We start from the raw sequence: 22,979 nt of genomic DNA on the forward strand, positions 1-22,979 counted from the left end.
GGGCAGCCACATTAGAACGTAGGGAGTGATTGGGTGCGAAAGGCAATAAGGGAGAAGGGGAAACCGACCAAAAGCGCTCGGTTTCTGGCCTTTTTTCTGCATGCTCTGCAGTGGTGGCCAATGCTGTGTGTTGCATGTATTTTGCCTGCAGCATGCGTTTCGGAGCCATGGTCATGAAAAAAAAAAAAAAAAAAAAAAAAGAGGAAGAATTTAGATTTAGCTGTGAAAGCGGACATCATTCGACGGATACAGACCGGTGAAAAGATGTCAGTTGCAGAGGTTTTCGAAATTCCTCGCAGCATTTTTGAACACTATACTGCGCATCAAACCTGACATAAGGGCGACAAAAGTAGCATGGCCACTGCCCGGCCGTTCCAGAACATGTCGTGTGCTAAGCGGCTACGTTGCGCAGCTCCAGACGAGAGGTGTTCGTATACTGAAAGCAACGGTGCTAAGTGTCTCGAGAGTGAATTTAGACAGCTTTCCCATGCGTGATTCCAAATGATACAACAGCACACGGGTTTGTAAGAGAATCTGACCTTGATCACTGACCCCTCGCACCACACACGCACCAGCTCCAAGAACGATTGAGATACCACTCCGGATCCAACGTTTGTCAGAACGCGCAGGAAGCTCCCGACGTGGATCAACACGGGTCTTAACTTAGGCAGCAACCACTGCATCTTAGAAATTTGGGTCCCCATTAACAAGAAGCCGTTCGAGACACGAATCCACAAGTTCACGAACTGGGACTTGTATCGCACCCTGTTACCGGAGGACGAGGAGGGCATCCAAGACGTAGAGACTTGGACGGCCAAGATCGTGGAATGCACGGGAGCAGCCACCAAGGAGATAGAGGCAGAACCCGAGATTGAAGCGGTACACAGCAGATTGGCTCACATGCTCGAGGCGAAGCGTTCCATCCACAAGAGACGGATGCAGCAGCGGCACAACAGGAAGCTACGGCAGAAGGTCGCAAGGTCTCAATCGGGCCATTCAAAAACACTCCACCACGCTCTGCCGCCAGCAATGGGTGGAGGTTTGCAGTGCGGCGGGCGGTCAGCTCCACGTGGGGAGGACGCGGTCGTTACTACGCCACCTGCTGCTGGACGAGACCAAGACCAAGTCCCACCAGCGTTACAACCTCAGTAAGATCCTGAAGAAGTCGATCAGAGAGCTCAGCCAGGAAGAGACGTTCAAACGAATCGGCGACAAGTACCTACCAGACATCCCGGAGGAGAGCCACCCCGACTTCGGGGGTCCGGCCAACGAGGAGCTGGGCAAAGACATCAAACTCTGGGAGGTTCGCGCCGCGGTCCAGGAGCTGAACTGCCGGTCGGCAGCGGGCCCGGATCACGTGACGAACAAGGTACTCAAGAATCTGAACGAGCCGTCACTCGCGAGCCTGACGGCCCTGTTCAACAGGTGCTGGAAGGAGGGCAAGCTACCCAAGTGCTGGAAGACGGCGAAGACGATCTTGATACCCAAGCCGGGCAAGCCCCCGGGCATCAAGAATCTGCGCCCGATCTCTCTGACGTCCTGCGTGGGGAAGGTGCTGGAACACGTCCTCATGAACAGGTGGCAGGCGTACCTAGAGAAGAACGATCTGTACCCCCACTCAATGATCGGCTTCAGGAGCAAGCTGAGCACCCAAGACGCCATGTTCCAGATCAAGACAGAGGTCATAGGCAATGCGACGAAGGAAAAACAGGTGATAGCGGGACTGGACCTGCAGAGTGCTTTCGACAAGGTGAAGCACTCAGCCATCCTGTCCCAAATCGGCTCCCTGCAGATGGGGGAGCGCACGTACAACTACGTGCGCGACTTCCTCTTGGGACGCACGGCCAAGATTCACGAGGGAGACCACTCTCTGGACGAGCGGAAGATAGAAAGCGTGGGCACGCCCCAGGGCGCAGTGATATCACCGCTGCTATTCAACCTAGTTATGATCGGAGTCGTGAGACACTTGGAAGCCATACCCAAGGCCCGTCACACCATATACGCTGACGACATCACGCTGTGGGTGCCAGGCGGATGCGACGGCCACGTTGAGTCTTCCCTGCCACAGGCGGTGGACGCCATAGAAGACCAGTTAAGGGGCACGGGCCTGATCTGTTCCCCGAACAAGTCCGAGTTACTGTAAAAACTCGCGTATAATACGGACCCGCGTATAATACGAGGTGTAATTCGGAGACATCAGAATCAGAAAAAAAAAATTTCATCCGCATATAATGCGAGGTAAAGAGCACAGAAAACATTTATTTGCACTGCAGTTACCATTCAGTCATTGTCAGTGACTGGCACTGTCTCCCGACGTCCGTTCAGTCATCGTCAGGTTCGCTGCCGCTGTCTCCTGAAGTCGCCTTGTCGGAAATGTCTACCCACAGAGAGTGGTCCTCAGTGCCATCAAGGGCGTTCGAGATGCCGCATTTCTTAAAAGAGCGACTGACGAGCTCCTCTGGGATGCTGGCCCACGCATCCACGATCCAGCCACAAAGCACCGCTGGAGAAGCCCGCGTCAGCCATCCGGTAGCTGTCACTTACGGGTCTCCTGACCTCATCCACTCTTGGTAGCAGGACCTGATGCAGTCTTTGAAAGGCTTGTTGATGCAAACGTCTAGCGGTTGCAGCTTGGATGTCATTCCTCCTGGAATGACAATGAGTTCAGTGCGGGGTGCGCGCAACAACTTCTTCACGGAATCAGCAAGGTGGCAGCGAAAGGCATTCAACACGAGCACTGACGGAAACCCCCAACAGTGCTCCAGGCCGCCGACACTACACAGATTTTATCGAGTAAGCACCAGTTGCTTTCTCCACCCGCGAATGCTGCCTTCGGTGACGCCGAATAGTCGTCCTGCGGCGCAATTCCTGGTGGTCTCGGCACATAAAATAACTTTTCTTTTAATTGCAGCCGAATACTGCCTTCGTGCACCTGACATCGAGACTTGCGGTGAACGTGCCCATCCTTCGCGTGGTCAAAACAATCAAAATGGCGCCGGCTGAGAGAAACAGCAGCCAGCTAACAGCACCGCAAGATGGTGCACCCTCCGCTGAAACCGAAACCAAAAGTGCAAATTTTCGGCTGAAAACTTTGGGATCCACATATAATACGAGGCACAAATTTTTACATAGTAAAATTTGGAAAAAAACCTCGCATTTACGCGGGTTTTTACGGTACTGATAATCCCGCCGAAATCCAGACCCAAGCAGGAGAGCGACATCAGCCTGCGCACGAGCAACGGGCAGACGATACCAAAGGCAGCCAAAATCAGAGTGCTGGGGTTCCAGATCGAGCGGAACCGCCGGAACGACGACACCGTCACCCGACTGGTAGGCAAGGTAGCGGCCGCAACGCAGCTGATCAAGCGAGTTGCGAACAGAAGATCCGGGATGAGGGAGGACAGCCTGCTCAGACTGATCCAGTCCTTCGCGATAAGTCACGTCGCCTACGCGGCGTGCTTCCACAACTGGTTGCTTCAGGAGCGCAACCGCCTGAACGCGGCCATGAGGAAGGCGTACAAGGCAGCCATAGGCGTGCCCAACAGCGCGAGCAGAGAGAAGCTCTTCGAGCTGGGAATACATAACACGCTGGAGGAGATCACGGAAGCCCAGCGGGTCGGCCAGATAGAGCGGCTCAAGGGTTTGCGAACGGGGAGGGCCATTCTCGCCCGGCTCGGAATGGAGACGGCGTCCGACCCTCAGAGCCTTTGCAAGCAGGAAGAGCGCGACGTCCCGGCGGCAGTCTGAAACGCCGTCCAAGTGTACCCATTACCCAAGAACATGGATCCAACACAAAACGCGGACAGGAGAGCGGCCAGGGCGAAGGCTGTGTTGGAACAGCACCTTAACGTTCCGGGCACCAGATTCGTCGACGCCGCGGAGTACGGCGACCGCCGGTGCTTCGCGGCGGTGGTGATAGACAGGAAGACTGGAGTCACGGTGAACGCCGCAAGCATAGTCACGAGAGACGTGCAGCGAGCGGAAGAGCTGGCCATCGCCCTCGCCATCATGAACCCAGAGATGACGACGGTGCTTAGCGATACAAAGAGTGCGGTGCGCAATTTTGCCAAGGGTTGGCTGTGCTGTGAAGCAGTGCAGATGCTCGAGCGGGTGAACATGGACGTCTTAACTGGCCCCCGAACAACGTGCTATTAACACGCTTGCCGAGGTAGCAGAGAGTTCTGGATATGGATGCGTATGGACCATATCCAGAACCCCGAGGTATGGACCCCGAGAAGACAACAAAAATAACTGCTTCTGCAGATGGCGATAAGAAGAGTACTTATTGCCCTTCGTGGCGGTGCAAGGTACCGCAGTGTCGTTTCAACCAATGTTGCCATACTTTTTGAAAAAAAAAAAAAAAAAAATCGTAAAATTTCAGGCGCGTTTCGTAAAATCATAAGACAGGTCAAAATTCGTACAAAATTCGGAATAGTTGGCAGGTATGCTGAGTGATTGCAAATGGCGGACAGTGCCGCAGCTTTGAGACTCGCCGACAGCCGGCCGACTAAACGCTGGGTCGCCTGATTCTGCCAAGGGTCGCCGAGCCATGCAGTAGCACAGTCAAGCCAAGCCACCTCGTTCCGACGTCACACAAAACGTCATAGAAAATCGGCATGGAGGATGCAGAGAGGAGGACAGCCTTTTTGAATTAGTCGCGTAAACGCAACAAGTGGTGAAAACATGGTCTAGAGACTCCAGACAACAACTTGCGCCAGTAATCCTGCAATGTTTACAAATCACTACAGTGTCCCTTTAACGTGAGCTGTATATATTCGTGTTAGGGTTCAATGTTTTCCATTATAAAAAATTGGGCCCACGAGCACAACATGACACCATAAGAATGCTTCAGAAGCATCTGTGTAAAATTCAGCACCGAGCACTTTAAAGGCCAGGCACATGGCCCAATCAATGTACTCCAAGTTAGGGTGACAATTTGTGGATATACGGTACACTCTGGAGAAATGAGTCATGGACACTGATTACATGTAAAAATCTGTTCAATGTTCCAGGACTCAGGAGTGGAACAGGGTCCAGGAGGGATTAAAAGAAATATGAACAACGGATTGATTGATCGTTGGGTTTTAACGCGCCGACGCAACGCAGGCGATGAGGCGCGCCGTAGTGGAGGGCTCCGGATTAATTTTGACCACCTGGGGATCTTTAAAGGAGCCATGAAGACAAAATTCAAGTTGGGTTTATTAGAAAGACTGCTTAGTCCCGATAACAATGATACCAATATCATCGCTATCTTGTAACAAATAACGGAGATATGAAAGAAAACGTGTGAAGCAGTCGCGACCCCCTAGCCAATTTCCCGCAACTTTTCTATGACGTCACGGAACCTTGTTTGTGCGATTGGCGGCCGCCTAACTGACCTGTCGCGACGACACACGACTGGCCGTCTGTAATGGGGCCTCTAGTTCCATTTGACCGCATCACTTGAATGCTAATGTGCAGTTAACGCACTAATAATTATGTTTTATTATTGGCCCGTATGACGTCATTCTTGCTCATAACACGTCACTGTGGCGCAAAATTTGAAAGTTTTTATATACTTCTTGCTTTTTTTTCGCTAAAAACATCTTTTGTGGCTGTAATGGAGCTGAGTGAGATACTGAATCCTAGTTCTTTCAAATTAAACGAAGTTGTATTTTCTCTTCATGGCTCCTTTAACTCTTTCGTTACGGCGGAGAAACGGCCGATTTTAGGTGCTTCAACCAAACATTTTTTTTCTCTTGAGCTACTAGACACACGTAGCCTTGCTATGCATGAAATTGTAGCTTATAGATTGCTCTTCCAAACACAAAGCAGCAGTTTTGTTAAAGGTACAATTACTTACAGTTTATTTGTCCAGTAATCAGAAAAAAGCCCCCAAGAAAAGTATACGAAAAACACAAATCGGCACTTTTACCGAGACTAAAAATTATTTCAGGTATTTTAAGATATACAAATTATTCCTACGTTCCTTGGCTATGATTCAATATATAAATCAACAGTGTACACCAAGTTTTGGATTTTTGAGGGCCCGTCAACCTAGCGCAACTGACGGCTGTGCCACGTTGTGAGGGCACTCAAGGGTGAGTGAGTCTCTGTAAAACGTGCATCCAAGTACCGTACTTATCCGATTCTAACGCGCCACTTTTTTTTCCGGAAAAATAGGTCGAAAAATCGCATGCGCGTTAGAATCGGATACGAAACCGTAACCGAAACAGCGGAAATTTCGTCCCACCCATCGCCATCGCCATGTCAAGATGGCGCCCAAGCTTTTAGCAACGATTTTTCGGATGCAGAAAGCATAGGCGCCTAGGCTTTTCTATCGGCGTTCACACAAATCGTCAAATCGTTCTACTTGCGCGCTTGATAACAGCAATGGCAGCAGCGGCTCTCACGCGTTCAAAACGAGCGGTCGGCTGAAGCGTGCGCCCCTGGAGAAGCTCGCGGGATGGGCGTCTGAGGCGTGGGCCACGATCCCATCGACCATGGTTGAACTATAGTGAACTAGAATATCTCTAGTTGAACGTTCGTTCAGAAGTGTGGCATGGCGAACGTGCTTGACGGCACCGAGGACGAGATGTTGTGGTCAGCGGAGAGCGATGAGGAGTGAGATGAGTGAGATTACTTCGGGAAATAAATCACCCGTTTCTCTCGCATTCGTTTTTCTTGCTCACACAGTTCCGTGCGCGTTATAATCGGAGGTAGCAGTTTTTTAGTTTTTTTTTTCAGGAAAATCGGGTGCGCGTTAGAATCGGGTAATTACGGTATACTCTTTTGTGTCCTCGCACAAAATACTTATCAGTTCGGTGGTAAAAAACCAGAAAAAAGAAATCGAGCGCTCTCGATAAGCGTAGCACCTCAACCCCGCAGCGCTAATCTGACACGAGCGCCAGGTTATCTTGAAGGTGATAGCGCGATACTGCGCGGTGCATTTGGCAAAATATCCTGGCCGTACGTTCTCAAGACCCTAAACACAAAATCAAAACCGCAGTCGTCAGATAAGAAGCACGTTTTGTTTATAAATACAGCGCGGAGTCACAACGAAATTACCTGCCAGCACTTGTTGAAGTGCGAGGCACCTGAACGGGAGCTCCGTCGTCCTAACTGAAATCTGAAGATCCCACATCATTGCTTGACCCCTCACTGCTGCTGGAATCAGAAAAATTGACAGCAGGAGCTGCCGAAGTGCTTGCTACAGCAGTCCGACTGTGCGGAGCGCGGCGTGAACCAGACACCATTTTTCCTCCTCCTCCCCTTACCCTTCGGTTCAAATTTCTTTTGTTACGCCGGCACCACACGAGACACATAAACAAAGGAAACCGAAATTGAAAGAGAAGTTGCAAATGAACACACCAGATGGCGATATTTGTCTGTGGAGCGCGGGTTTCAGATTTTGCGGGAGATTTAAAATCATCGGACGCCGGCTTCCGATTGCCTATGGCGCCGTCGTGAAAGAGTTAACGTGCGTCGAAATCTCGTATACATGGTCGTTTTTGCTTTTCGCCTCCATCAGAAAAGCGGCCGCCGGGGCTGGGAATCGAACCCGCGACCTCGTGCTCAGCAGCGCAACGCCTTAGCTACTGGGCTACCACGGCAGGGGGAAATGAACAACGGAGCGCACAGCCTCCGATGCATGCTGCGCCGTCTGGCTGCAAAGTCAATAAACTGTGCGCACGTGCACTTTTGCGATAGCATTTGAGACTGCAGCCTACCTTCCTTTATGGTAAATGCTTGATCAAGAAGCGACGCATGGTCGTTTATTTTGAAGCACCTTTTCAGGCGGCGTCGCCCCTGAGCAGGGTGATTGTTGATCGGCGTGATGCCACCTGCAATCACGGTGCTGCACGCTTGGTCGTCGAATATAGCAGATAGCAGGGACTCCCATCCTGCTCAGTGGCGAGAGCATAAAAAAGCACCCAAACATAAACGACCGGTGTCAATTTTCGATAAAGCCTTTCCTATAACAGTAGACCGCGTTCTCAAACGCTATCGAAAAAGTGCGCAAGCGCGCAGTGCACTGACTTTGCAGCCAGACGGTGCAGCATGCGTCTGAGACTGTGCGCTCCATTGTTCGTATTTCCCCCTGTACATGGGTTTGGGAGCAGCCCTGGGAGCAGCCGAAAATGCCTTTTGTAGCAAGCGTGGAGCAGCAAAAAAAGGCCTTTTGGAGCAAGTTCCAAGCAGCCAGAAATGCCATTTGGAGCAGATGTAACACCATTTCACAGCATTATGGTGCCTCCCTAACCTCCCTACAGCCAGCTGTGCCAGCCCCCTGCCATTTACGTTTCATCTACCTACTATATCAGGCGTTCCGCCATGCACTGGTACCTACTCCGAACCAGTAACGCATTTTTTGCTCTATATCGAGAGGTTTACAACATGCGGAGTTATGTAGCTTCTGCCCCATCAAACGTGCTGCGTTATGACCGTTAAAAGGTCAAATCTCGTGCGCAGAGTTGAAAAGGATCAAATAGCAGGCCTTGCTTCGTGTCAGCGGCAGTGTTTAAGCAGACTCACAGTGGCATTCCGTACAACAAGGTGTTTGCTTGCATTTTTTTATTATCAAACAGCGGTTTTAGTGTGAGCGAAGTTGAACATAGCTTTGTCTTCGCCGGTCACAGAGTTGTGAGTGCCGACAGACATGACGTAGACTACTTAACTGGAGCGTGTTAAAAGGCATGATTAATGTTGGCTGGGGCCTAGCAGGCATGCAGCTACAGAAAGTTGCGGGCAACAAAGCTAGGATCGTCAAAAATGGGCAACTAAATTGATGGTCACCTCCAGTAAGCTACAACATTTTTCTGTTTGCGACGAGACAAAAACATTTTACTTCTGGTCATTTCCCATTGATTGTGGAGCAGCGGCCGACATTGGCAAAAAAACCTATACAAATGCGACAAAGAACCGCAAAGAGAAGGTGGAGAAGGCAAGTAGTGCCTGCGGCCTTACGGCTAAGCCAAAGACAATAGCCGCTCACAGCATTGATGAAACCGAAACCATAACCGCAGTGATGAAACCGAAAACGCAACGTTTCAGCCAAGTTTCAGGCATGGGGCATCATGGCTGTCATATCTTGCTGGTCAATTCAGGCGCTGCGGCGCAGGACGGCTCTGATAAATGGGTTTGGCGCAACAGGGGACGTTCGGAGCAGGTAAACAAGTTTGGCGCCCAATGGCGCAAATGGCGCAGCTGTTTATGGGCTCCTTGTTCTGTACTTTAAGGGGGGAGGCTACCCTTGAAGACTAAGTTTTATGTTTCTTGAGATATCTCAATGAAATTTTCAAGGTATTTTTATAGCATCAACATTAGAAAACGTGCGATTGAGCAACGGAGGTTAGTTCTCAAGTTATCAGAGTATACCACCGTGGTTTGTATGGGTTTCTTATCCCGTCCTGGAGAATTAGCCAAGCGTGCTGAGACTATGAAATTCATTATGATTATTCCTGAATATGAATCTCAGGGGCAAGACAGAGTTCTTTTTCTGAATTTTTCTGCAGAAAAAGTGTAGCACAGCACTAAAATTATTGTTGCTGATCAAACATGCAAACACGATTTTGTTTTGATTTTTTTACAAAATCGAGACAAAAATTTTGAAAAAACGGGCTTGTCTTGCCCTTAGAAATTTATTAAGGAACAGAATAAAGAAAACGGGATGTAAATCTGACAAGCAGTTCCTGAGATATCCCTGGGATAAGCGGTCACAAAAGGGGAAAAGTTCTTTTTGAGAAAACAGTGTTCAAAGTTTATGTATACATTTTCACTCCTAGAAGGACCCCGCAGCATAGCTAGAGGGGTCTTGCCGCACTGTCTTCCTCCTCTGTTGCTTTTTCATCTTCTCCTGCTTTCGTTTGCTGGCCTTGTTCATGCACAGGGCAGCTTTTTCAGCAGCTCGCTGGAGGGCTAGATGGCCTGGTGTGATGAGCCCCACAGACGCGGATATTTCTCGAGTGGCCCTGTAGCAGCCTGCATTGCACCTCAGCATGGCTTCATGCACTGCTGTCTGAACAGCAATCAACGAAGCATGCTGCCCCATGGGCATCAGGGACCACAGGACTATTTGAATTTTCACTAAGCAAAACTTCCCACCTTCACCTGTAGCGATGGCAGGTACAGGGTCGGGCTCCATGGCTTGGAACTTCCTCTGGGTCGCCGGCATAGCACCAAATTCGTTTCGAACAGCAGCACGTTGTCTGTTCGCTGCCTCGACCTCCTCGCGTGTCAGGAAATGCATCTCCAAGTGAACTGTACGCGACACGTTCCCGCTTGTCGAGGCTGATGCGAGACCGGAGACTGAGGGCGCGGTCGCCAAAGTCGATGCGCTCGAGATGCCGGACACTCTCGCAGCATCGAAGTCTTGCACAGATAGGGCAGGAGATGCGTCGTTGGAAGCGCCGACACTATCGTTAGCGATGCTCTGCGCCACCTTCTTCTTGGCCATGCGAACAAGCTTCATGGAATGCTTCCGTGCACCGAACGCATGTAGCGTACTGAACTTCACTCCGTGCATCGTGTCCGATCATGTACACGATCTGGCAGGCTACTCCGAACTATTGAAGTACGTCAGCGATCGTAAGGACGGCACAGAACTAAGTAGAATAAGCGGAGAAGCGAACGAAAAGGTGGTAAACAGTGCGGCAGAGCAACAAAGGAACGGCGAAAAGCAGACGATGGCGCGGGGAATCTGGTGGATGCAAGCGGCGCAGGTCGCCGGCCAGGGAAAAGCGAGCGCGTCATCATGCGCAGCAGCCACTAGCATTCGCGCGTCAGCTCGCTCGCTTGAGCAGCGCGCACACAGGCCAATCGTAGCTTCACACACGGGATGCGGGAAACTCGAAAGCGCTGCAAGTCCCTCAATCACAAGCGTACCACGCCTCGGCCGCCAGCAGTAATGGCGGGAAAAGGAAGCGCAAGAACGAACAAACAAAACAAGATAAAAATGGCGGCTGTACAGAAAGCAGCACGGCAGCTGCGTTCGGGCGATTTTTCGCGTTTGCTCGCCCCTCGGGAGATGCCGCGGCTGGTTATATATTCGTTTTTTGACATTTTATGACATGTAGCTAGTTTATGACATATACGACCCAAATATATGGTTTTCCAAAAATCGCTTATTTCGCGATTTTTCGGTTTTCAAAGGCCGCGTCCCCCCTTAAAAGGAACCTGTATTCGGTTTCAAAATGCCAAATACTTTTCACATTTCATCAGTGTCCATGATTCGTTACTCTAGACTCGTGCCTGACCAGGCAAACTTTGGCCGAACCCTAAGTTATGGTACATCTTGTGCAGATTGCGACATCCCCGCGATCAACTTTATAGCTGGCTTTAGCAAACATGGACGCTGTTGTGCAATGTGCCATGACGGGCCCTTGTTCAATGTGCCCTTGTTCAATGTTGCTGTTGCAAGCATGCCACTGAATGCTCTTCGTTCATCCTGTATCCTGCAAATTCACTTTAGCGCCAGCCGTGTCCTTGCTCAGAAATTATTGCTGCTTTGTGACCAGTGCTCCTGGTGGTGAAGTCAGCTGAGGGACAAAAAAAAAAAAAAAACGCACATTTTTTTCCGATCAGGGCATACACTTAGCTTTCGTGCCCTGCGAGCCCCAGTCTTTTTTTTTTTTTCTTTATTGCCTGCTTGGCGACAACACAAAACACACTGCCCAGTACACAAATTAGTAGCTCCAGCCACCAATCGGCTGAAGGGAGTGGCTTAAAACATCTTAAATTGCGCTAGAAAATCCAGAATGGGTAACCACTCAGGTTCTTCCGGCATGACTCCATAAACTTCTCTTATATAAGCAATGCTTTCAATAAAGCACTCTCGCACTGTGCGAGCATCCTCTTCGGCATTTTGAACCGCCATGCGAGTTTTCCACATAGAATGCAGACGAAGTGCCATGAACACATCACAGGGCATGCCTCCATCATTGTTTACCGGCAAAAAGCGAATGCCATAAGGCGTTAATGGTAAGTCTTTTTTCAAGGTTCGTTGGAGGATGTCCCAGTGGAACACCGCATCCCAACAGTCCAGAAAGATGTGCTCGATTGTTTCCAGCTTTTTGCATAATCGACAGTTAAATGTCCATGGGTGTACATATAGTCCTTTTTCCTGCAGCCAGGGTTTTACCTGTAGCGTGCCGCTATGAAGTTTAAAGAAGGAAGATTTAACAGATGAACGTACTGGCATTCGTTTCACTCTTTTTAAAACATCTTTTCCTGAACCCACTGCATACAACTGACGATAAACCGGAACATATAGACACACATCAATCATATCTTTGTACAAACTCTTCCGTGGTACACTACTCAAATACTCGGAGGAAAACCTAACCCTTAAAAACCTAAAAGCATCCACGACTTCGTGCAAGAACCCACACACATGTACACATCGCATTTCAGAAGTTGAAACTACATAGTCCGGAATAACATCACGTAGTCGGGCTTGTACCATAGTACGTAGAAAGCAATCCCTCTGATCTCTCAGAAACATACACCTAGAAACTATTTGTCGGATGAACAAATGTGCCAGTCCCAATCCAGCTGGCAGCCAACGAGATGTGACCAGCAAGTAGAGCCACCGCAACATCTGCAGCACAGCGGAATGCCTCCCTCTCGCGTTTTTGTTTAGCCTACGAATAACACTATCTTGACACCTCTGCGCCTGTCCCCGTAAACAACAAACCCACCACAGCCAGCGCCCACACGCCGTGTTTGGCGAGCGTGGATGATTGCAGGGTGGGCAAATAACTAGTGTGAGCCCTGCAGTCTTCATGTTAAAGTGAGGAGAGCAACAGCTGCGGAACAGTTTGAAGTTGCAAAACAAGAGTCGGAGCAGAGAACAGCCTCCTTCATGAGCCTCTCCTCAGGACAAAACGTCCGCTCTGAATATCCAAATGGTGCCCAGTTTACACGGCCGGAAATGGGACCCGCGGCGAAGCACTCACCGGCCAGGCGTGCCCCACCGAGCTGCGTGCGATCGGCGCCCTTGGGCCCCATGGGTGCGACGGCGGGGGCGACAAGGCCCGAGTACTGCTGCTGCAGGTGGGACATCATCTGGAGGGGGAAGTGGCCCAGGGCCCCTTGGTGGTGGTGGTGGGGGGGACCCAGGCTGCCCTGCACCGGGTGCAGGAAGTCCTGCGGCCCAAAGGGCACCCCCCGCAGGCCCGGGTGGTGGTGCGGGGGGGCAGGGGCTGCTCCCACGGGCGCAAATGTCGCCGTCAGCATCACCGCGGGCGCTGACCGGCTGGAGAAGTCCGGCGCGTTCGGGTTCAGTGTGCTTTGGATGGTGGCAGGCTGCGGTGCAGGGGGCGGCACTGGCTGCTGCTGCTGCTGGGCTTGCTGAGCTTGCTGCGGCTGCTGGGCTTGCTGAGCTTGCGGCTGCTGTTGCTGCTGAGCTTGCGGCTGCTGCTGTTGCTGAGCTTGAGACTGCTGCTGCTGCTGAGCTTGTGGCTGTTGCTGCTGCTGCTGCTGCTGCTGTTGTTGCTGTTGCTGCTGTTGCTGCTGCTGTTGCTGCTGCGACTGCTGCTGTTGCTGAGCCTGCTGCTGGGATGGAGAGGCCAAGTCTGGTGATGCATAGTGGGGCGGAGCGAACATGAGGCGCGAGGACTGCTGCGTGCCCTGAGACGACGCAGAGGCCGAGGTCTCGTACAACTCTTGCGACGGGGGTGCTTGGGCGGCCGGGGGGGAAGGCGCCCCCCCGCCCATGGGGGGCGTGCACGGGGCGCTCCGGGGCCCGCTGCCGATGGGCCCAAAGTTGGGCGTTGACACGTGCAGGTTGCCCCGGTAGCCCGGTGCTTTCGCCGCGTCCACCAGCGGCTCGGGGGGAGGAGTGGCAGCCACGCTGGGCACCGCCCCACACACGCCCGAGGCCGCCACAGAGGCGAAATTGGGCTTCGAGGCCTCCCGCTGGCCCCACACGCTCGGCTGGGTCTCCTTGCTGAACACGTTGTTGAAGGGCGAGAACGTCTGCGGAATGCTGATGGCGGCCGCAGTGCTGGTCGACGAAGACGAGGTGCAGGCCGGCAGCGGGGTGGCCGCCGAGCTGCTGCCACTCGTCACCGGGGCAGTGGCGGAGGAGGCGGGGGGGCCCGTGAGCGTGGGCGAGGGGCTGCCTCCGCCGGAGCTGGGCGACGAGCTGGGCCGGGGGTCGGCCGAGGCAGCACGGCTCGAGCTCTTGGCGGGCGAAATCACCGCCTGGGTGTAGGAGGCTGAGGTGGCGGCCGTCCCATTGACGGGGGCCGAGCTGGCAGACAGGGTGGTGACCGGCGCAGCTGACGGCTTGGCCGACAGGGGGCCCCAGCCCGGGGAGGCAAAGGGCGGTGCTGGCGTGCTCGCAGAGGAACCACCGCCGCCCCCCGTGGGAATCCCCGGCCGGGGCGCTGGCCGCGTCTGGCTGAAGGGGGGCAGCGAGGGCGCAGGCGTCGACGCAGCCTTCACCACCTTGGCTGAGCTGCCCTGCCGGCCCAGCTTGCTGCCACCGCCCGCCACCAGCACGGAGCCCTGCAACATCCCATCCATCAAATTAATGTCCATGAAGCATAAATGTGCAAGCACCAATGGTACAGCCAAATCCCCCTATGACGACACTGGCGAGACGTGCAAAAAATTTCAACAAAGAGGAAATTCGTTGCAGCAAAATCTGCCCATACACACCGCAAAAGGAAAAAAAAAAAACAGTATATTGTCGGCATCATTGACAGCATAGTGCAATCTTTAGATTACATCGGCCCGTATTGATGGGCAATGAATGACTGACTAGGGACTAGTCTGACTAATCTTAGCCTCGATGAATCACGACTTACGCTAGTCAGCGCCAACTAGGTCCTGGCTAACCGAAACTGCCTTCAAGTCCCCAATCAAGTGTGCTCACTAAGTAGTCAAGCAGTAGTCCTGACTGGCGTATTCAGCAAATGGTGCGCATGCGGTTTAAAGATTTCCCCCTAGCCTTGGGATAGCGGCTGTGGCTATGGGTAAATATGCACCTTTTTTTTTCTCTCTTCAGTTTTCGTTGCCTGTCCTGTCATCTGCTTCACGTCAACTCTGATTGGTGTGCTTGCCTGCATGTGGTTTCGTGTTTGCCTGCATGCGGCTTCGTGTGCCCCCCGTCGTCGCCACAATCTTCGGCCCGGAGCGACCGTTTACCGAGCTTGTTAACTATCCAAATAGCTCACACCGCATGTGCTCTGTGCACTGCGGCAAGCAATCGGCACCAATAGCCGAAAGGAAACAGAGACTTGGCTTGCGCATGGACAAAAACCGTCCCTTTCACTCCCTCCGTCGTCACAACAAAGCGGCTGCGTCGGAGGGCGGAGAAAATTTACAATTAAAAAAAAGCAGAGGGCGAAGACCCAATTGCTGGCTCTCCTCGCCCCCCCTCGAGCTCTACATCTAACCCCACCTAACCTTGCAGATGTGGAAAAAGCCTCCGTTTTTGCGCTTTTGCAGTCGGAGGGACGGTCCAGCTTACATTTTTAAGGGGACGCCACCTGCCAGTGTAGCAGATGGAGCTGTGCGGGGCCGGACATTAGAGCTGTAGCTGTCGCAAGAGAAGAAAGTTTTTCTGTGCCGTCACGTTTATAGCCGCATCACCACTTTTATTGCGGAGATACGTGTTACCCTGTTTGTTCTGCGTGTGCTTTTTGCTGTCAGAGTCAGTTGTTTGGAGGTAATGATCGTGGTAGCAAACGCCTATCTCCTAGCCCATGTCCACTTGAACGAAACAAGCATAAGCCGATGAAGACTTCCCATTGTGGAAGAAGGAAATTTCTCCTTTACCCTGTGTTCGGATGCAGTGCTATGAATGGCGCAAGCTGCTGCGAAAATAACCTTCTCGTTATGGCCTAGCCTGAGTTCATGCTATGAATGGCGCAAGCTGCTGCGAAAATAACCTTCTCGTTATGGCCTAGCCTGAGTTCATCATTTGTTGGAATATTAGGATACTTATGCGAACATTCAGGCTGCTGAAAGTTAACCTCAAAAGCTTTTGTGTTATTTTCAAGTGTTGCCTGCGTATGTTAGATAGATGCTGCTGTAAATAAATGTTTGCTGAACAACCACTTTATATGGGATATTTCGCTCCATTTTTCTCTTTGCTAGAGCATTCTGTGCACGTAACGTCGGACAGTGCACGCGAAATGTTTAGTGGCATTCCCATGTGGAACAATTTTTCCATGAGGACGTGGAAAACGTGTTCACGTTTGAAGTACAGTTCTTCACGATTTGTGTTTTATGCTTCTAAGTTATTCTCCCCCATGCTGTAACGACGTTGGATCGTTATCGTGTGCACTGCTGATGACTCAAACGAAGCAATAAAAGGGTTCCCTACCATATAATAGCGTATTTTTTTCTCCCGGTAGCTATAAAGACAGACTAACGTAGTGCCCTCGCACTTCGGAAGGCGATGTCCTTCCCAAGAGCGGGGAAAGGTTGAGAGGGAGGGTTTGCACAGCTGCAATTTGGACACTGTGTTGTGGCAGTTTACAGGTGGACACCACCGCTGCCACATTTGGAGCCCCTCAGATGGCCATGGCAAGCTGGAGTGCCATGGCCATTCCTCTGGCACGTTAAACAGAGTCTCTGCTTTGAGATGTATAGCTGCATCCGGCAGCTTATTAAAGTAATATCACGTTGGGACGTCGTTTTAATCCATTCTTACTGTGACACTCCAAAAGGCAGCTACTCTTTCTTCAGTCTCTTTCAGTTCTGCCTCAGAGATTGCCTTGAATGGTGCAATGCGAAGTTATAGTCACAACTGCACTGTTTTCTAGGCAGTTTGAGACTAAGAACACAGACTGTTTGGCTGCTGCCTTGCCAAGTAAATTTATTTTGTGTTTGAAACATGGCTTATGTCTTCTGTATAATGTTTAGAGCATGTAAACTGGATGTTTCTGGTATTTGTTTCCCAGCCAATACTTTTTTTTTCCCCCGCAGTCACACAAAAACATATAAGCGGGGTTCTACTGCGCAATAAACTACCAGGAATATCTGAAAAACTGCTGTTGGGCGAGTCATTTCGCAGAACTGGGTTGCGACCTCTTGCTGATCATTTGGGCACAGTATAAAAGCCGGGGATTTGGGTGCCAAGTCCAGCGAGCCTTCCCCGATACCCAGCAGAGCTCCCGGCCTGGCGGACAGGGAGTCAGTCTCTCTGCTCGTCAGCTGGGACACTACCCGAGCCCCTGCAGCGCAGCAGGGGTCAGACGCTGCTGCTCCGGTGGGAGGAGGAGTGCACACACACACACACCCGTGCCCCCGACCCTCACCGCAGTGTGGTTGGCGGGGGCCGAGGCGGAAGCAGTGGTGGTGGCCTTGGTGACGGCTGGGGCAGCCACGCCGTGCTGGGCCATGATGTCGGCCAGGTCCCGGTCGGGCTCCTGGACCAGGCCCTGGATGAGCAGCTGCGCCTGCTTGGTGGCCTCGGCCGAGCCCCGGATGAGGATGGTGCGCTCGCCCTGGCCCTTGTGCTTCTCCACCTCGATGTGGGCGCCCGAGGCCTCGCGGATGGCGTTGATGTTGCAGCCGCAGCGTCCAATCACCCGGCTGATGGCCGTGGAGGGCACGGTCACCTTCTTGGAGCGCCGCACCACCTCCTTCCAGCCCTCCTCGCCCCGGTGGTGGCTCTTGCCGGCCCCCGGCCCCCCACTGGCCGCCTGGGCTGCTGCAGAGCAGGAGGAGGCCTTCTTGGGTGACGAGCACACGCCGGGCGAGGGCCGCGGTAGTGGGCTGCGGGGCCCCCCGCTGCTCTCCACCACGTCCAGGGCCAGCTCGCCCAACCTGCAGGGGGGCAGCAGCGTGAACACCAGCAAAGTGCCCGGCCCCTTTTGCGAGGCTCTCGAGTGACTCAAACCCACTGAAATGCGGCCCCAGGCGACTGAAGCCAAAAGATGCACAACTCGCAAAATCTAAACAAATCTGTGTTTCCCTTCGCCGCTTCTTTGCTGCCATGATAATACATAAACTCAGAAAAGAAAAATGTTGTACGCCATGAGGTCGTGACTACATAATCAACGAGCTCAAAAGCTGCCAGCTAATGTGTGCTTGCCTTTCAGTACAACATTTTGCACCTGGAAAAAAAAAAAACAGTGCTGCTACACACGTATTTTGTCCCACACGCCACTAGCTGAAACGGCTGAGCGGGTAGCATTTTCTGAATCTGCCCACAACAAAGACACTGGCACCTATTTGCATCTCTACTCCAACCTGTATGGCTCACTACAGTACACGAAGCTCAACAAGAAATTCATTTTTTTAAACAAGACTCTAGCATTATTTTGGGAGAGGGCTAGACAGACCGCGCGCAAGCTTCCAGATTATTATTAGCATTCGAGAGAACAGGGTGGAAGAATCACAATGGACAAGCATCAGGCAATTGTCTACAGCAGATGGATTAGCAAGCGGCAAACAAAGAAGGCTACAAAAATAAAACAAAAATAAAATAAAGAAAGGGGGCTCATTGAAGTCAGTGTCACACCCGTAGCACGTGTTCATCGAAATGAGACGTGTTTTTGCTGTCTTTGAAAATGTGCCAAGCAGCCTAAATTTCTACATTGTTGAATCATCGAAATGCTCAACGAAGGTTTACTAACGCACTCATTACCTTTTGCCACCTTCCTCAGTACTTGCATCCAGTTCTATACTTCCGGGCATCGCAATCACGCTTTTTCGGGCATTCATGATGCGAAAATGCGGAGATGCGACGATGCGGAGATGCGTCATGATGCGAAAATGCGGAGAGTTTCATACAATGATCGATCAGTACTACTCGTGGACATGCACAGCCATTGGATCGAACTGCCATCAGGTGCAATCCAATGGCTGCCACGCGCTCTGTGCTGCCCAATTTAAAACAACACATGCATTCTTTTTCTTGCTTTTCTTTTATTTCCAGCAGAAGTACGAAGCTGCGGCCAGTGATAAATGGAGGACACGGCCGTTACCACATGCACGGCCAATGGCGGGTGGCGCCGCACTCACGCAGGACGGACGCAAACAGAGCTATCTTTACACGACTGGCAATTTCTCGCACCACTGCTGTCCATTTATGAACATTTTCAATTTCGCGTGGAAATTTCAACCAGATATCACCAGAAAATGACAAGGCAACATAAAACAAAGCATTTTCTTTTTTTTTTGTTTGTTTTTTAGACCAGTGGTTTTTCAACCAGTCTCCCAAAGGACAATGTCAAACACATGTGTCCCAGGTGCACAAGCCTGATGGATAGCCAGAGCTCGCACCTTCTTGCGCTGTGTGCTCTGGCTATTTGTCACGCTTGCAGGACTCAACATCTGCGATGCTTTTTGATTGGGAGCTACGCGATGGGAAGAACCCACTGCATACTCCCGGTATTCTTGGCTTGCGCAGCATGCATGCATTCGCAGTCGCGCTCGAATGCATGGTGGTAAGCTTTAACCATTTCTGTACGTTGCAGTTCCATTGCCAGGGCTTCTTGTCGTTTCATAGCTGACTGAGCCACTGTGTGTTTGCTGAAGTTGTGTGTCATCCCCTTTGATTCCACAAAGGACACAAACGCAGTTAGTGATTGGTGGCACCATATCTAAGTTAAAGGGACACTGAAGTGAATTTGTCAAGCTCCCGTTTTTGCTTGCACTGCGTAGACTGGCTCAAATTAGCACACTTTTCATCGTTTATCCGGTTGACAAATCGGTAATTATTTTACAAAGCGCGAAAGAAGAAAAACTACCATGCGCGGTTTGCGGCGGCCGCACCAACTAAGGCTGTGACGTTGGAAGGAGGGGGCACCGTGATTGGACGATACCCAAGGTTAGCAATCAAACAAGTTTCGGTTTTGGTTTCGGTTCTGTAAAACACAACCGATGGCGTTGTTGTTGGATGGGCATTCTCAATATCTCAGTAATATCTCATCGTACCGCGCTCCTGCCATGTTGTCAGCTGTAAAATGCATAAGATAAGCACCCCAGGACGGCTTGGAATCGTAGCATTCACTAGCCGAGGCCTACGCAGTGCATGAACGCCCTCCGCGTCCCCGCAGACGCTCAAATGCCATGCGCTTTTCCCCCATATTTGGAGCTTGCCTCACTCATGCCTGTATCGTAAAAAGCTTGTTCGCACCAGGCCAAGGGTCTTTTGATTGTGGCCTGTGCCCACTGCCCGCAAGAAGTCGGTGCTTATGGCAACAGCACGCCAACGAGAACTCACTAGCGCGCCAGTGCCAGCCTGCGCGCGTTCTGTGAACTAGTTCGTGGAGCAATGAACGTTGCGGCCCAAAAAAAGGTGAACTCAGTATAGAAAACAACGGCAGAAAACGAAAAAGTTAACTTATAAAAAAAACAGCACATACCTGCGGGGATTCGAACCTGTGACTAGCAAACCACTTGCAATAGCACATCTAGCGCCCCAAACCACTCGGCCACAGGCGAGCGCGGCCGACCTTGGAAATATAAGATATATAATGTATAACCAGTTTACACTTTTATTTAGTTTTAGCATTCCAAGCAGCTTAGGTGACTATTTGTTGTTTTGCGCTCGTGCAGTAAGCATCCCCCAAGGTTCCACAATATCTCAGGTCTAGTAATTGCATTTCTTAGACGGAAAAGCGTTCGCAGATGCATAGTCGTGCTGCTGGCCGCTGTGCTTGTTCGCAAAAAAGTGCTTCCCGCACCCTAGTTTTACGCTGTACGGTAAAAATATCAGTTGATTTTATTTCCTTAGTACCTATATTGACTTCGCTGACTCTTTTCCCGCCTTCAAGAGGCCTTATATGTTCCTACTGGCGTACCAGTCAGCGAAGCTTCGCATGTGCGCTTGTGCAGCGCTTGTGTGAAGCGACCTTGACTTGGAGCTAGATACAGTGTACAAACTAACCAAGTAAAGAAAGGCACATTCTTCCGTTCACAAACGTGTCCTGGCTTCGTTTCAACTGAACGAACGAATTGCGACGACCCGTCGACGGCCGGCGGACGAAACGCTGGGTCGGGTGACTCTGTCTGAAGGCCGGGGAGCCGTGCAGTAGCGCAGCCAATTGCGAGCTGGCTCCTCCCGACGTCACACGAAAACGCCACAGAAAATGGGCGAGCGTAAAGAGAGGAGGACAGCATTTTCGAATTAATTTTTCTACTAAATATAATCGCGTAAACGCACCCAGAGTGGCCGAAACATGGCCTGGGGACTCCGGACTACAATTTGCGCTAGTAATCCCGCAATGTTTACATATCACTTCAGTGTCCCTTTAAGGGGGGACGTGGCTTTCAAAATGAACTTTTTTATTTCTTTGTGGATTTCGATGAAACTTGGCACAGCAACTGAAAATGCTTCTGTAAAAATTTCAAAGTAATATTTTGAGAACTTTATTTATTAATTTTTCTTTCTGTTCCGCTTGTACCGAGCTTCAGCGGCTTATAAAACACGATAGAAAACTTGTTCTAAGTGCTTTTCATTCCCAAATGAATGGACGAGGTCGTGACAGTTTTAGAATTTTTTTTTTACAACACAATGTTTTTAGTTTTCCTTTTTTTAGAGGTTAATGCACAACAGGCATGTCAACTGCGAATTACTAGTAGAATAAAAAAATTACAAAGAACAAATCAGGAAAACCACGAGTGTCACGACTTGAACTGTTCATCAAAGAATGTAATGCAAAAAACGGAATCAAAATAGACTCAGCGGTCACAAAGAAATTCCTGTTACAAGCGACACAGGTGGCAAAAAAAAAATCTTTTAAGAAAACGCTTCCGAAGTTGCAACGTAGGTTTCGCTTATCAAAAGTCGTCAGGGTTGTAGCCTTTCGTGTCCTTTTGAACATGGGGCTTTTGGAAGGCCTTGCCTTGAAATTGGTGTGCCTTTTACAGCCTTTCTCGTTCCGCAAAACATTTTCAGCTCCTCGTGAACAGTACATAGCCCAGTTTGCAAACCAAACGGAGGGGGAGATGGCTTTCAATGGGCTTTCAATACAAAGTAGGTTAGCTGGTTGGCTGTATCGCACTGGACAACCTCCCTTTGCAGTGTCACCATGGCAACAAGTGAAGCACTTTTTTTTTTACTTCAATTTGAAAATAACTCCTGCCTTCTTTTATGTTTTATAATCTTGCCTGGAGCAGCAACTTAGTACTTATACGTGCGGGTGTTCATTGCCAAAAGTTTGCATACCACAAGGATGCAAATGAGCTACTTTGAAGCTTGGTATAATATTCTGCATAAGTCCAAGTTCAATGCAAGGGCATTTTTTTTACTACTTTTGACATTCAAGGCATCCAATATTTCTCGCAGCACAGCCAGTACGCCCTAAGCCATAGATGTATGCATCGGTATCAATAATTTCCCTAAAAAAGTCACTGTTAAATGCTGCGACAGAAAGGTAAATTTTTAACGCAGAGAACATATTTTCATTCCTATATTCCTAACTCAAACCTGTTTGCATTATTATTAGACGTGCACAGGAAACGTTACGCAAGAAAGGCAATAAGGCTCGCGCGCATCGCAGCGCACGCTTACCGCGACATATCGTACTTTGATTATCCCTGATATGGCTTGTCAGGTCGCCTTTAAGATTAATGTGCATTAATTACAACTACTGGCATTCAATCGTAACCGGTTGTGCAGTCATGTGATGCTCCAATGCGCAGCGGCCATGCCGTGCGCGCCGCAGCGTTTGACGTGTCGACCATTTCTTTCCCACGGCTGGCGAGCCAAGCATGTAAACATCACAATTCCGCCTAAAAGTTCACTTCGCAAGCTGCTATCGCAAGCGCGCACATTGCGTGTCACTTTTCAGGGTCTGGCAACAGTACAGTCACGCGCACCACGAAGCGTTCGATGACCTCCGCCTTTCAAGCCGCACATCTTCCCATAATCTGGCTCGTGATCTCACGCATTCCCATCACGATAACGTCCATGTTGAATGCCACAGACTGAACAGAAACTTGGCCGAGCAAAGACGATCGCTCAGACGATCTAACAATATCAAAATGGCCGCGCCCGGTGGCCCCGTTGCGGAGATACAGCGCTCCGACAA

At 50.8% G+C, this 22,979-nt stretch overlaps 1 protein-coding gene across 6 annotated transcripts in view; it reads right to left on the reverse strand.

Moving 5' to 3' along the window:
• Mask (multiple ankyrin repeats single KH domain) overlaps positions 1 to 22,979 on the reverse strand; it is a 98,586-nt gene that overhangs the window by 12,447 nt on the left and 63,160 nt on the right. For all 6 annotated transcript variants that reach the window (XM_077708774.1, XM_077708767.1, XM_077708791.1 and 3 more), the window contains exons 13-14: positions 17,253 to 17,763; positions 12,936 to 14,490 (exon numbers count right to left, since the gene is read on the reverse strand). In XM_077708774.1, the coding sequence (XP_077564900.1) occupies positions 12,936 to 14,490; positions 17,253 to 17,763 (2,066 nt within the window). The remainder of the gene's footprint in view (positions 1 to 12,935; positions 14,491 to 17,252; positions 17,764 to 22,979) is intronic.

The sequence above is a fragment of the Haemaphysalis longicornis genome, unplaced genomic scaffold, assembly GCF_048455015.1.
Source record: "Haemaphysalis longicornis isolate Haplotype H1 unplaced genomic scaffold, Haemaphysalis longicornis Haplotype H1 scaffold_1, whole genome shotgun sequence".
Taxonomy (NCBI): Eukaryota; Metazoa; Arthropoda; class Arachnida; order Ixodida; family Ixodidae; genus Haemaphysalis; species Haemaphysalis longicornis.